This window comes from Dermacentor albipictus, unplaced genomic scaffold (genome assembly GCF_038994185.2).
Source record: "Dermacentor albipictus isolate Rhodes 1998 colony unplaced genomic scaffold, USDA_Dalb.pri_finalv2 scaffold_18, whole genome shotgun sequence".
Taxonomy (NCBI): Eukaryota; Metazoa; Arthropoda; class Arachnida; order Ixodida; family Ixodidae; genus Dermacentor; species Dermacentor albipictus.
The window spans coordinates 925,154-940,912 of NW_027225572.1; the positions used below are offsets into that span (position 1 = coordinate 925,154).

At 47.4% G+C, this 15,759-nt stretch overlaps 1 protein-coding gene across 1 annotated transcript; it reads left to right on the forward strand.

Moving 5' to 3' along the window:
- The first annotated feature begins 12,986 nt into the window (after window positions 1-12,986).
- On the forward strand, window positions 12,987-14,682 carry LOC135900739 (putative nuclease HARBI1). Its single transcript, XM_065430279.1, has 4 exons — window positions 12,987-13,520; window positions 13,608-13,736; window positions 14,192-14,266; window positions 14,353-14,682. The coding sequence occupies exons 1-4, from the start codon at window positions 12,987-12,989 to the stop codon at window positions 14,680-14,682; spliced, it is 1,068 nt and encodes a 355-aa protein (XP_065286351.1).
- Window positions 14,683-15,759: the final 1,077 nt, after the last annotated feature.

The window sequence follows — 15,759 nt, forward strand, 5'->3', positions numbered from 1 at the left end:
TGGCGATATTTGTCAAAAATAAATCGTGCAGCGAGCCGCTGAATTTGTTCCAGCTTAGACTGATTAGACGAAGTGTATGGGTTCCACGCAATTTTTGTATACTCCATAACTGGTCGAATCAAAGTTTTATATGTCATGCATTCTACTTCAGTGGTGCAATTGTATACACTTCTTCTAAGCGACCATAATGCTTTCTGGGCCTTAGTAGATACGTAATCAACGTGTTCATTCCAATGCAAATCCGAGGAAAGTTTTAACCCAAGTGTTTAAATGTTTATACTCTTTTTTAACGCGACACCTTAAATGGAATAAGCGTAATCAATAATGCTTCGTTTTTTAATGAGAGACATGTAAACCGCTTTTCCGAATTCAAAACCATTTGCCAGCTGCTGCACTAATTTTTTACCTTTTGCAAATTTGAATTTAAATAGGTCTCATCAGCAGGTGATTCAATACGTTTATATAATACGCAATCATCTGCGAAGATTCTCATGGGAACTGTAATGTCGTGTGGCACGTCACTGATAAATAATCAGATAAATAGCAGATAATAGCATGATAAATAACAGGCGGCCCAATACACTTCCCTGGGGTACTCCAGAATCTACAGGCGAAAAGAAAGACCGGTATCCCTCACATGTGACAAATTGGTCTTTTTGGCTTAGGTAGGACGAAAACCATTGAGGTAAGCGCAGGATTTTGAATACAGTTTTAATTTTTAATAGCAACGTAGAGTGCGGCACCTTATCGAAAGCCTTGGCCAGATCTAAGAATATTATGTCTGTGTGGCCTCGGTTATTTATTGTATGTGAGAGATCATGAACAGTCTCTATTATTTGAGTCACTGTAGAGAGTCTCAGACGGAACCGGAGTTGGTATTTGTTTAGGATATGGTAGTTTTCAAGGTAGACCAATAGTTGCTTCGATATTATATGTTCAAGGAGTTTCGAACAAGTGCTATTGAAGGAGATCGGCCTATAAATTTAACGTCGGATTTGCGGCCACTTTTATAAAACGGGTAACTTTAGCACGCTTCCGTGCGATGGGAAAGGAACATTGGTTATTAGATGCCTGAAAAATTAGAAAGTTAGAAACCCACTCTGCGTACCTTTGTAAAGATTCATTAGAAATTCCGTCAGGCCCCGTACTTTTTTAGTATTTATGTTTAGTAAGAGGTTAAGTAAGAGGTTCGTCGATTTTTACATCTTGAAAAGGCGGCCTTCCAGATTCACCTGTAAAATCGGGCAAAAAGCCGTTATCGCGTGTGAAGACTGACGAGAAGAACGAGTTAAAATCCTGTTCCTTCTTTAGAGCACTACTTCCAGTTTCATGCGAACGACACGCAGCTGGGGAGTTAATATATCGCCAAGAACTTCCGGGGTCATTTTTAGAATAGATTGTAATGTGGCATTAGAGGACCTATTTTTAGATTCTTTGACTAGCTCTTTTAGCTCTCGACTCATAGTAGAAATGCAGCTTTTATCGGTTGGCCGCAATTATTTGAAGACGCCTCTCGCTTTTGCATGAATTATCTCTCTGGTTATCCAGGGATTTTTTCGTTAAGTTGTTTTTAAACGTTTTGCGACAAAGTTTTCCACACATTGCTCGACCATGTTTGAAAAAAATTCCGTAGGTCGTCCACGCTTGCGCCAGAGTGAACAAGACCTACGAACTTATCTAACGAGACTTCGAGATAATCTAAAATAGATACATCATTGGCTAATTTAAAATCCAAGACCTGTATTTTTGATGTATGGAGGAGTTTGCGCACAGACAAATTTAAAGACATCAGTGCCATTTTATGGTTCGAAATACCATGAACGATGTCACAGCTTATAATAAAAGAACATAGATGATTTTAAATGAAAACAAGATATAAAAGCGTCTAAGTTTCCGCGCCCACTCTTGTGAACGCGCCCACTCTAGGCCAAACTGAAGTTCTTCTGAAGCATATATCTCGTACAGTTGGCCCCTCTTTCTGTGTTCCCTCGTCCGTCGTGTCCCCAAATGAAGAATCCCTCATCAGTTACATCGTTACCGCCCGTGCTGTTTACGTGTTCCCTTCCTCTGTCCCCGTCTTTTTTTTCGGTCAATATGATTTGCACTCTTGTGAAGCCAGGCACAATTAGAGTCGGGTTATATATATCTAATTATATAAATGCAATATTTAATAACTGATAGAACTCTGTACTTCGGTTTCTTCTGAAGAATTCGACGCCCAATTAATTACAACCGAATTAAAATCGCCCACAAGGCATATGTTGTCATCTGGATGCACGTGAAAGTTAATAAAGGTTTACAAGTTTTAGAACGACAGAAAGCTGAGCTAGTTGGTAAGGATTCATGGTGCAAAAAGGTGAGGCGTGCAGACAGGACACAAGACAAGAGGCGTTCGTGTTGTCCACTTCTCTTGTGTCCTGTCTGCACGCCTCACCTTATCCCAAATTATCTAGTACTTCTACAGGGGAGTTGGGAGGCCGGTGCACACCACCAATTAGCAAATTACGGTCATTCAAGGTACCTTTAATGCAGACTGTTTCGAGATTGCTTGGATCGTTAAGTACCGTAAAATGAATGTCGCTTTTCACAACTGTAGCTACCCCACCCCCTCTCGTGCGCCGATCCTTTCTTGTTATAGAATAACCGAGGGGCGTTACTTTGACATCAATCGCATCCGGATGCAGCCGTGTTTCTCTTATTACCATTGCATCTGGATCGCGCTTTATTACAACGCTTTCTAGGCTTTCTTGTTTTTAGGTACGCTCCTTGCATTCAGGTTAATGATCCTAAAGCATGCAGATTTATTTTGGTCGAGTAAGTCGGTACCCGAAGCCGAACGAAGTGCGGCCGCAGGAGCCGAGTACGCGTATCGGCGACTGTTAACATCATCCCAGGCGTAGAGTACATTGTCAACCTTTATCTTGTCAAAAGCACATGTCACTTTGGCTCCGGTTTTCCTCTCCTCAGCTGTCGACTTCCACAAGTTTTTACGAGCAGTAGCAACACTTTTAGAAAATATAAAAATCTTCTTGCACGCTGAATGGGGTACCCTTTGTGTTCGATCAGTTTTCAAATATTTTAGATTTTTCCCTGCATTCCCCCACTCAGTATAACTGGTCGACGTCTTCCCTGGACCTTCTTGCCCAACAGATGAATTCTTTCGATAGAGTTAAGTTCTTGTTTTAAAATGTTTCCAAACATATCGTCATTAACCTTTCGTAAGAGTATTTCCTCAGTTTCAAGTCTGGCCTCTTCTATTCCTCTAACAATAAAGTTATTGCACTTTGAACGATTTTCGAAATCGTTGATTTGTTCTGATATTTGAAGGAATTGATAATCAAGATTTCTCACACAACCTTGAATTTGAACTGAATATATCTATTTCGAACAGGTTGGGGGAGACAGGGAAGAAAAGCTGCAAGAGCAGCTTGTAAAAACACCCTGCCCCCTATGATACCAAGACATGTGCAGCGCGGAGCTGCTGTGTTTTTATGAAAATACAAAGACACACAGTTTTGCAAGAATGCCTGAAAAGCACTAGGTGAAACGTGAGTAGTTGCGCGTAGAGAAAGTACACAACGCTTCACACATCAAAGATCAATATTGTTCTGTGTCGGCCAGGCGGTATGATAAGATTGTATCGTGAATGGTGTGTGTCTGACCGGCATGCAGCGTTATCTATAAAAGTACGCTGCTGCCTCGAATAAAGGGCTTTTTGCGTTGCTGCCACCTAAGCGTCTGTCTGCTGCTTAGAATAGAACATATGGCGACGAGGATGGGATCCGGCGCGCAGCAAACCACCGCCGGCCAGCAGCAGTTACGAGGCTGAACCGCCTATGGTGCAAGGCGACACGGAGCCCTTCCAGCCACGACTTCATCGACTGGAGCAGCGCAAGAACGTCAAGAAGCAAGGCGTCACGGAGCCCTTGCATGGGCTTCAGCGGCTCGGTGCAGCAAACGAACAAGAACCGACAGTGCGGACAAGGCACATCAAGGAAAACGGCTGGGCAGATAAGTGACATTTGCTCATGATGGCAGAACCTGGGCGTGGTCCGAAGCTCGGTAGAATGACAGAATACGACCAAAAAATCGAAAACATACGCTCGTATTTTGAACGCTTCGAGAACTACGTAGACATAAATGATGTTCCTGCAGAGAAGAAACTGAAGTTGTTTCTGAACGTACATGGTGCGCAAGCGTATGAAGAGCCTAAGAAGATTACTGCTCCTCATTTGCCTTCTCAGAAGACTTTCGAAGAAATTAAGCAGCTTCTGGAAGCTCATTTCAGCCCAGCTCACTCAATTATCATAGAGCGCTGTAAATTTAATCGCCGAATGAAGCAAGAAAATGAAAGTGTCAAAGATCTCATCACTGAACTGAAGCATCTTGCAAGAGATTGCAATTTCGGCACGTTTTTAAATGATGCCTTAAGGGACAGACTAGTGGCTGGTTTGCGTGACGAGGAAACGCAACGGGCTCTTTTTGCACAGGCTGACTTAACGTTCGAACTGGCGTGCAAAACCGCGCTAGAAAAAGAGCTAGCTGCGCAACAGGCGAAGCAAATGCATGAGTTTGACACAAAACCGTGCAGCGTCAGCGTCATTCAGGACGAACGTCACCGTGATAAGCAAAAGAAATTGACGATGTTTGCATGGTCAAAAGATAAGCGAGAGGGAGAGCAAGGAAGTGCGTGCAGTCATTGCGGAAAGCGTCATGCGGGAGAAAAATGTTGGTATCGGAATCACACCTGCAGAAATTGTAACAAAAAAGGTCATTTGCAAGCCGTTTGCAAAAGAGGAGCAAAAAATTGGAGGACGCTTAAGCTTCGCCTTCAAGAGTGGGACGCGACAGCGTTCCCGTCGACCCTCGAAGGGGTATAAGACAATGCGCTACGGCACAGCGATCACTTACGATGCGCCCCGCATCGGACTTAGCGCCCACCTATCACGCGGTGAGCGTCGAGCAACGCAGCGTTCGGCGCGGCAACGAAACGTGCGCCTGAGCGAACGGAACGAACCAAAGAACTCGGTGTCTCGGAGGGGAAACGATCTACGCCAGCCAAACGTCGTGATCGGCACGGGCAGAGAGATAGATAGTAATCTAAAGAAAGGAACGGCGCTTGATTCTGCAACCGGGAGCACGGCGAAGCGTCGTAAGGGGAGAAGGAGTCCCGCGACGCACATGGCAGCGGTCCCAATGCGCGCGCTGCGCGCCTCCTGTCGGGGCAGCGCCGTGCATTGAGAGGAGGGGGTCTTCTGTGTTTGCCGCAAGATGGCTCTGCGTGTGCGGAAAGCGCAGAAGAATTGCAGCGGAAACGCACTTCGCAACTCGTGTAATTGTGACTCGTTACATGTTCATAATTACCGATATACACCGCAGTATAACTTTCCACGGCTCGTTTCGAAGGAAACACCGCATTCACTAGAGGCGCGTTTGCACCGCTTGGAAGCATCGAACTCGTGGCTGAGTGGTACCGTCTCCGTCTCACACTCCGGAGACCCTGGTTCGATTCCCACCGGGCCAATCTTGGAAGTTGCTTTTTATTTATGAAGCGCCTGCCGTGATTTATCGCTCACGGTCAACGCCGCAAACACCGACGCTGACGACACCGGCTTTTCTGCGACACGAGCTCCTTAACGCTATCGCGTTAAAAGCTGTCAGATGTCGACACCACGGACGACGAATCTGAAGACTTAAGTTGTCAAACTGAGTTCTACTCGGGCAAAAGTTCAAGGGGCTAGAGCGTCGACCTTAACATTGAAAAGAAGACTGTTTCGCTGATAATTGACACCGGTGCAGCGGCCACAATCGTACAAGAGCAGTTGTATGAGCAGTATTTCCCGCATGTCAGATGTGTGGAATCAAAGGTATCGTTGCGCACTTACACAGGAGAAAAGCTGATGGTACTTGGAACAGCAAACGTATTAGTCAAACAGGAAGGAAGCGAGATCTCTTTGCCCTTACTGGTAGTGCAGGGAAAAGGAATGCCGATGTCCGCTCTCATGGGGAGAGACTGGCTGGAAAAACTGCACATAAACTGGAAAGCAATATACAGACTGTCCACGGATAGGCCACTGGAGCTGAGGGTAGAATCTTTACGGAAGAAGTATCCCGAGGTTTTCAAGAGCACCCCGGGTGTCTTCAAAAACTTCGAAGCTCGCATCTTTGTTAAGAAAGGGGCTCAACCAGTGTTCTCAAAAGCATGGCCAATACCCTTTGCTATCAAAGAGGACGTAGCAAAGGAGTCGGAAAAGCTCGAACAAGCCGGAATACTAAAGAGGGTCACGAAAAGTGACTGGGCAATGCCTCTGGTGGTGGTGGCGAAGAAAGGCGGCGCAGGATTAGGGTATGCGACGACTACAAGGTCGCAGTTATTCCTGTTCTAAAAACGGACCATTACCCTTTGCCATTGTCGGAAGATTTGTATTCCATGCTCGCGGGAGGCAAAATCTTTTGCGTCTTGTATGTATCGCAAGCCTATCAACAACTGCCGCTTGCTGAGCAAAGCAAAGTGTTGCTAACGGTGAACACTCATCTTGGATTATTTTAATATCAGCGCCTTCCATTCGGTATCTCTAGCGCACCCGCTATCTTTCAGTCGTTAATGGACGAAGTCTTAGAAGGAATCCCAAAGTTGGTTGCTATATCAACGACGTCATCGTCGTAGGCGAGAACATAGATGACTGTCAAGAAACCGCGGTAAAGGTGCTTCAACGGCTGTCAAAGCACCATATTACACTAAAACAACAGAAGTGTGTATTTTTCAAACCCTCCGTTGTTTATCTGGGACACAAAGTGACATCAGATGGCATTTTGCCAACCGCAACAAAGATAACGACAATCACCGAAGCACCTCAGCCAAGCAACGTAACTGAACTGCGACCCTTCTTGGGCCTGCTGAATTTCTACGCAAAATTCATCAGATTTAGCTACAGCAGCTGCACTAATGTAGGACCTGCTCAAAAAGGACATGAGTTGGGGGTGGACGGACGCATGCTCAAGATCATTCCTGGAAGCCAAGCAGCGCCTCATCGGCAGTGAAGTTCTGACTTTTTACGACGTGAAAAAGCCAATCGGTTTAAGCTGCGACGCGTCGGCCTACGGTCTTGGGACTGTAATTTTTCACGTCATGCCCGATGACTCGGAAAGACCCATCGCATTTGCCTCCAGAACATTAAATGCAGCGGAGCGCAACTATGCGCAATGCGAGAAGGAATTCCTGGCCCTAAATTTTTGTCTAAGCAGGTTTCATAGATACTTATACGGGCGCAAATTTACGCTGTATACAGACCACCAACCGCTGTTGGGGATCTTGGCATCGGATAAACCAATTCCTTCTTTGGCCGCAGCGAGGATTCAGCGTTGGGCCATAGAGAAAGAAATTTCAACAAGAGCGGACACTCCCATAGAGCCCAGCGGCCGAACTGACTGTAGCACACTAAGCGGATGTTGTTGACTCCTTCCGGTTTCAGTTTTGGGCGCGCGCATTTTGAACACCAGTTGGTAAACGCCGCGCCGGCTCCGCTGCTCGGCGCGGCATTCATTTTTTTTTTTCACTTCTGCTGAACCTCGCGTGGCCTTGGCGTGGAATCGTTTCATTATTAAGTAGAAATGATTGCGATTGACCTTTACAAGACTGCGCCGAATCTATCAGGTGCAATTTCATAAAGAAAACGAAAGACGTCTTCTGAAATGTTTATTTTGCTCTATATAAATGCTCGTTCTGGGCTTCTTCTGCATCCATCCAAAGTTGTGGCACCAGGTAAGCAGCAGTCGTTGCCGTACGATGCTCCACCGGATGCCATCAGCTGAAAGTAAATTACAAGCATGTATCATTTGGGTATATTGACCTAACAGTAATACGTGTAGAGGCAAACCGTGCTTAAGTGGTGAATGAGCGACATTACAGATAAATTCACTTTTACGTACATACATTTCGCAGCAAAGACTCCTCCCAAACAATGCCATAAAATCTGAACATCCGATATTCAAGCACCCCTCCTTTCCCGGGCATTATTTCCTGCACCTTAAGTGCACAAATACACGGGTGACTGCGTGTTTCCAAAACAACTTGGCCTCAGTCGACACGATGGTACGCCAAGTACACAAAGGTGGCTACAACACTCGCTCAGCCAGACCATGTTACCCGCTCGCAGAATGCCTTCTAATCGCACTCAAGTCAGACTCGTGGCTCCAAAGCGTGTTTTCATTCGCTCGGAATACATAAATATCATGTTCTTGAGCTCCTCCGTGTTATCTTTTACGCGTCCTGCCGGCGCATGCAACACTCCCGTGTTATCACTCTCGGCAATCGCTCGTCGCGTTTTCGAGAAGCGTGAGTACCGAAATAAGATATATGTTGTTGCAGGGCTATAAAATGCGTCACAAACTTGTCCCACTAAAATTCAGTACACGCAAAACTCGCTATGGCCGGCTTGCTTTTTTGCTAACAGCTTCACAACCCCAGGCGCGGCGAGCAAGCCTCAAGGTATCCCAAAAGGTTACCAAATAAATTACAATAGTTTTTTGGGTCAGAGAATGCGTCACGAACTTCTACCAGTAAGATTCAGTACACGCGAAACTAACTGCGGCACACAGCCCAGCTGCTTTTCGCTAACTGCGTCAATAAGCCGGGCGCGGCAACCGTGCTTCTGAACTACCCCATATAAAACGACGTTAGTTACAATAATGCTGGGGGCCACAGAATGCGCGAAAACTTGTCTGTCTTAGGCGCTACGACGTAGTACACGCATGTGCTGACGCGCGCAAATGCGTCACACGGCCGAGGCGGTTTTCGCTTACTGCGTCAATAAGCCGGGCGCGGCAAGCGTGCCCAAAAACTACCGAAATAAGTTACAGTAATGTTGGGGCTCATAGAAAGCGTCGCAAACATCTCCCAGGACGAGGCATTAACTCAAATTAACTGCGCCAGGACGGCGGAGCTGTTTTTCGCTAACTGCTCCACTCCAACTACGCCTAAATGTGCTTAAAATGCACCGCACACTGTCAAACACAATTTCTCACCTTGCCGTAGTCCAGTAGTGCAGTGGCGCCGTGTCGAAACGCAGACGATACGCAAGAGAAGCATAGAGAAGGCCGGGAGCCCAAAAAAAAATGGGCTATATCCGAAACAGACGGGTCGCCGAGCACGCGAGCTTCGCACGTACGACCGTCCTCGCTCACTCCTGCGGCTTGTCTGGCGCATGACGTATGCACGTGCGTCTGGCGTGCCGCTAGCTTGTTGCTAGGCAACACAACAAAAAGTTGCAAAGTATGAGTTCATGTACACGCAAAACTTTTTCACTTTTAGGGGAAAGGAATAAAAAATAACACGTTGTCTGGAAGTTTATTTCACATTGTTTTTTTCTGATGGTCGCGTCAACTAACGGATGGTGTTGAAACTAGGCGTGACGTGTTTCCTGTTGCCAGTTTTTGAAGAGTGTCCCCTCTTGTTGAGTTTCTTTCTCTATGGTTGGGCTATCTCCTTAGCAGCTTATCAGTACACACTGCGCTACAGAAACGGCAAAAGCACGGAAGTTGCCGACGCACTTTCAAGGCTTCCACTTCAGATCAAGCATAAAGACGACACTGAAGAATGTCTTGCACTATTTGAGGCAACGCCTCTAACTGCGAGCCAGGTTGCTGCTGCGACTAAAAGGGACCGCTTTCTTTCGAAAGTCATGCAGTTCACCTTATCTGCCTGGCCCGCGAACCGCGATGATAAATTTCAGTCCTTTTACGTTCGTCGAAACGAACTGTCGTACGAGCAAGGCTGTGTCACGTGGGGCCAGCGAGTGATCATTCCGGACGAACTTAAAGAAGCAGTATTAACATTGCTGCATGAAGAGCACCCTGGAATGCAAAGAATTAGAATGCTTGCTAGGTCGTTTGTTTGGTGGCCATCGATTGACAAGAACATTGAAGACCCTGTCCGCCGTGTGCCGAATGACCATGCCTGCAAAGGCACCAGGACCATTGCATCCATGGCCTCATCCAACCCGTGTTTGGCAGAGAGTTCATGTCGATTTCGCTATGAAGGATGGTTCCAACTTGTTCCTTCTAGCACAGAACTGCATCAACTGCATCAACAGAACTCTGCATCAGCGACTTAACGACTTCTTTCTTGCTTACAGGAACAGCCCGAATTCCGTAACAGGAAGAACGCCGGCTGAGTTGTTCCTGAAACGACAACCTCGAGTGAAGCTTTCACTCCTGAAACCAAGTTTTGTGCAGCATATGCGCAGCCGTCAAGACAGAGACACCAACCATCGCAACGAGGGCTGAGGAAGGGACCCGCAGATGGAAGCCGTGACACAGTTTTCGTCAAGACTACGAGAGGGCAAACCCTGTCATGGGAGGAAGCTGTCGTAGTGCAACGCGTAAGCCACTCTACATTTGTGGTCAAATTCAGTGATCATTTTCGTTTTGTGCATATCGACCACATGAGACCCAGCTGGATTTCGGGACCAAAGATTTCATTCCATGCGGACGTCGCAAAAGAAGCGCATCCTGAGTCCACTCCAAGTGCCCGTATTCAGCGAGACTTTCTATCAACACCCTCCGAGGAAAATCCCCCTGCTGACTACATGATTGGTGGTCCTACTGCGGACCAGTTTGAGGATGTTCGCTTAGATGACTCCACTTCATCTAAGGAACCGGCATCGCAGCCTAAGGCAACACACTCAGCAGCGCAGCCTGCAAGTATCACCCCATCAACCATGGCATCACCTGAAGAGGTCCATCTGCGAAGAAGTAATCGCACAAGGCGTCCTCCTAGTCGCTATCAAGCCTCCAATTATGAGCGCGGAAAGAAACGCGTTTAGCTTTAATTAAGGAGGAAGGAATGTTCTGTATCGGCCAGGCGGTATGATAAGATTGTACCGTGAATGACGTGTGCCTGACCGGCATGCAGCGTTATCTATAAAAGTACGCTGCTGCCTTGAATAAAGGTCGTTTTGCGTTGCTGCCACCGAAGCGTCTGTGTGCTGTTTAGATAGAACAAATATAAACAAGAAAATGTACAATCAATTAATCTGCACTCCTGAAATAGCTGACCTGTAAACATGAATATTAGTCCTGCTGATTAAGTAGAAGAAATTCTGATGGGGTAAGGGCACATATATCAATTCCAGATTCGTTGTAAGCATTTAAAAGTCTTGGTAAGTTGTTTTTTAGCACTTGTGAGCTGTAATTAGTTGTAAAACGGTGCACTGTCCAGGGTTCTGTGTTTCTTGTGAAACGTGAGGGGACACGTTCTTCTAAACACGATAATTTAACAAGGAATAGGTTGCTTTTCCTGTTCACGGAATGAAACTTCTGCAAAAGTCGATGCCCATAAGTTTCGGGCACTGTGATATCCTTCAACACTAACATGTCGGATGTTGGCGTGGTCTGCGCACTGTAGTTTATATACGATTGTTTCGAGTATGTTCTGGACAACCACAATGGCTGTCTCTGAGGTTAACTGCATTACCTGAATTTCAGAAATTTTAGCAAGGATTTCTGCCCCCGTGTTTAGCATCTCTTTCACCATATCTTCAAGGGGCCCAGGATTATCTTCGACATCTCCTGATAGCTTTAGAAGTAGGCATGCTACTGAGAAACATTCACTCGCGCAATTTTCAAGCGTGCGTGGACACGGCAACATTACTATACAATGATAATTAGTGGCTATGGTGTTAGGCTGCTGAGCACGAGGTCGCGGGATCGAATCCCGGCCACGGCGGCCGCATTTCGGTGGGGGCGAAATGCGAAAACACCGGTGTACTTATACTTAGGCGCACGTTAAAGAAACCCAGGTGGTCGAAATTTCCGGAGTCCCTCACTACGGCGTGCCTCATAATGAGAAAGTGGTTTTGGCACGTAAACCCCCATAATTTAATTTTAATAGATTGATAATTACTATGAAAGCCGCATTTTTTGTGACCAAACTGCAGGAAAAACGGAGTGTCAGGCGACATAGCCACGGTGCTGTTGCCGTGTCCATTGAGGAGCGACGAGCCCAGTCCGTCCTTTATAGCTGCCAGCAAGAATGTCACGTAGTCTCCAATTGACGTCAACCTGCTCGAACTAGCTTCGCCGTACGATGTATCCACGTGCAGTGAATACGCAGTCTTGATTCCTGCTGAATGATCGTAAACGTCTGCAGAAACCACCACCATAGGCACGTTGTACGCAGGCCCGTGACGTTGGTAAGCATAGCTCCAAGTAGTAAAGGCAAGGCGCAGAAGACCAGGACTTAGGGAAAAGAACACAAACGCACCTGTCCTGTCGTTTGTGTTCTTCTCCCTAAGTGCTGGTCTTCTGCGCCTTGCCTTTACTACTTCAAGCATGAACCAACTAGCCCAAGCAAGAGTTTTACTTAAGCATAGCTCCCACAGGCCGCAGCAAGAGAAACGATCCCAAGAAGCCCCTGCATAAAAAGCGGAGTGTCAGGCGACATACCTACGGCGGCGTTGCCGTGTCCACTCGGCAACACCGCCGTGTTGCGAAGGTGTTGCGAATTGAATGACCGTGTTGTGAATTGCGAAGGTGGCACCATCAGCATGTGGCCAAAGCTAAATCCTCTCCTGTTTTTACTGTAAGTTGGCTCATATCCTTGTTAGTCTAAGTACAAAACGATTTATAGGTGTCTGGTGCTGCTGCCTTGCACAAGTGCTCTTTGTGTGTGCATTGCCGCCGGCTTCGATAGCTTACGTATGCTTGTGCTATTACTCAGCGGTAATGTTGAATCGAATCCTGGGTCGGTATAACCTAAAACTATTCCGTTCTGTTTCTATTCCAACATGGCCGACACCGCTCGCTCATTGGTCGAATTTTTTGAGCCTGCGCCCATTTTTCCTGCCTGTCAAGCGACTTCAGGTATGCACAAAAACTGCAACGTCAAAGTGACGTTTAGGCACTCATTATGCTAAATTATGCCGAACAAACCCGGCAAATTCGTGGAATAACCGGTGAGTGCCGTGTTCCGTTTGGAATAGAAAAAAATGGCGGCCTTCTTGATTGCTTTGGCGGCGGCGGCGGCGGCGGCTCGTCAGCCCGGGCGCGGGAGGAGGGAGCCCGAGGATGCGTTTGACATGCCAGACGATCAGTTTCGGCGGCACTTTCGCTTGAAGAAAGAAACTGTGCGGTGGCTGTGCGACGAAGTGGCAGAGGAACTCGGAGGCGTGGGAAACACGGCGCTGTCGGTGGAGCGACAGGTGTTCTGCGCGTTGCGATTCTTCGCAGCGGGCAGCTTTCAAGCCTCGGTAGGGAGCGAGGAGACGATCGGCGTGACCCAGCCTGCGGTCAGCAAGTGTGTGCGACGCGTGGCGGAGGCAATCGTCCACGCCGGGGCCCGCAACAAGTGGGTCCATTTCCCGAGGACATCGGAGGAGAAGGCGGCCGGGAAGGAAGGGTTCCTTCGACGCGGCTCCATTCCCGGCGTCATCGGATGCGTGGACGGCAGCCTTATAGCCATCATCGAGCAGAAGGCGGCATTCATGTGCCGCAGAGGCTACTACGCCCTCAACACAATGTTCGTAAGTATCTTAATTTTTGTCTAATTTGCCCGTCATGGCAACGCGTGGCTCATGCTGTGCGCGCTCTCGTCAGATGTGCGACTGCAGGCATGCGGATCCTCGCCGTCGACGCTCTGCGACCGGGGTCAGACCACGACGCCCACGTCTGGAGAACTACGTGTTTGCGTCGTCGGTTCCTGGAGGGACATATTGCCAAGGCCGGCGAACACTTCCTCGGTGAGCAGCAGGGAAATTTTGTACAGTTGCAATTCTGGCAGCAAAGCGTGCTCGCGCCGTAAGAGAATATTGAAGCCCGAACCCCTTATGTTATAGTCACGTTATTAACTATAGGTGAGATCTAGGAATTTTCCAATGGTATCTGCACGAAACAAAGTGACAACACACCTGCGTTTTACTTTAAACTAATTTTTATGTGAGTGTACAGTGCACGCGTTGTCACATTCTTTTTTACTCTGACAGTCATTTGTGAATGGAGACTACACAAAGAGCTGCCTTGCTGCAAATAGGGATGCTATGTCCCAGCTATTGTTATCTGTGATCACAGCTGCGTCAGGTGCTCAGCCTGTATATTTCTTTATTGCAGCCTTTCTGTAGTAGGTGCATTTTACGTGACCCATGCTTCGCCTACTAAACTTTGTGCAGAGTTCATAAAATGTTTTATGATCCTGCAGGTGACAGCGGCTACCCCGTGGAACCATGGCTCCTTACCGCAGTCACAGGCAACCCTCCCATACACACTGCAGAAGGCAGGTACAACACTGCACATGCTGCCATGCGGTCCGTAGTGGAGCGGTGCATTGGGCTTCTGAAGAGCCGCTTTCGCTGCCTTTAGCGGTACCATGGCCTCCACTACGAGCCAGACCGCGCTGCCAACATCGTTGCAGCATGTGCAGTGTCGCACAACTTGTGTATTGACGAAGGTGACGTGTTGTTAGATGATGTTAGTGATGACAGCAGCAACAGCAGCAGTGACAATGAAAGTGGCAACCCCTCCCCACAGAGAGTTCCCCGAGTGAGGGCAGCACGCATGATGTACCTGAGAGGCTGTGCTGCCCGGGATAATGTTATTAGCTCATTTGGCACGACACGGCAGCAGCACCAGCACTACCTGAAGAGGGTGCGAAGGCGGCTGCGTCGACAGCAGCACCGACGGCAGCAATAAACACGTGCCTGACACTGCAGGCAGATGTTTATTACTGCTGTCTACACACCTAATAGAGAGCAGGAAGGAACCATTTATCTTTATCCAGGAACCAATGTGAAGAAATGTGTGCAATTAGTGGGTAGCGTGCTGTTTTTTTTTATAGAATCTGCTCAATCATAACCAGCGTTTTCACGTGTCCTCTGCCAGTTAGCTGTCACTACCGGAGATGATTGCATCATTCCACTGTGACACTACATGAGAGCCTTTTATTTAGTACCTGTGTATAGAACACTTTGTGTTCATCAGCAGAATGCTGTAGCCACTTCTCTGGGTAGCTGGGGTTCGCCAAATGATGATTTGCTGCTGCTGCTGTTGCTTCTGTCATCACCGACACTGTCACTGCCATCTGCACTGTGCATGGGAGGCTGGTCTTCGTCTCCTCACTTCCTATTTGGGCTCCTGCCAAGCACAACACTTCTCGCTCCACCATGTGTACTGTTCTCAAGCACCTTGTAGGCCCTGCACTGTTTTGCCAAACAAGCCACCGCACAGTTCCTTGACAGAAGGCCAAGCTATGCCGAAAACTATCGCCTGGCATGTCACGCGCGTTCTTCTGCCTTGGGAGAGTGTACATATGTAAATAGAGTTCTGAAATCGAAGGAACACAAATTGTAAATATTCATTTCAAGTGCCACTTGTATTGTTTAAAATCGTTTATTTATATCTGCATTGTAAATAAAACCATGTGATCCATCTTCAATGCCATCTTTCATCAAAGCAAATGACAGACAAGTACTCAGAGCATGGCTTCATGGAGCCAAAATAGCCATGTGATGTTCACTACATGGGACCCAGTACACTACCAATGGGCCGTTGGCAGATGTTAAATTGCTTATATATGACACGGCCATAATGATATTTTAACGCGAGAGCGTTAAGGAGCTCGTGTCGCAGAAAAGCCGGTGTCGTCGGCGTCGACGGCGTTGGCCGTGAGCGATAAATCCCAGCAGGCACTTCATGAATAAAAAATTGAAAAACGCAGATTGAAAAACGTCGCTGGTTCCCGCCCCCATACGCAGAAACTGTCGCGTCATT

Excerpts from the sequence above, each read along its gene's own strand:
- LOC135900739 (XM_065430279.1), top strand. The coding sequence starts at position 12,987 with ATGGCGGCCTTCTTGATTGCTTTGGCGGCGGCGGCGGCGGCGGCTCGT. Across the intron at positions 13,521-13,607 it reads ACGCCCTCAACACAATGTTC|GCATGCGGATCCTCGCCGTC; the intron begins GTAAGTATCTTA and ends GTGCGACTGCAG. Across the intron at positions 13,737-14,191 it reads GGCCGGCGAACACTTCCTCG|GTGACAGCGGCTACCCCGTG; the intron begins GTGAGCAGCAGG and ends ATGATCCTGCAG.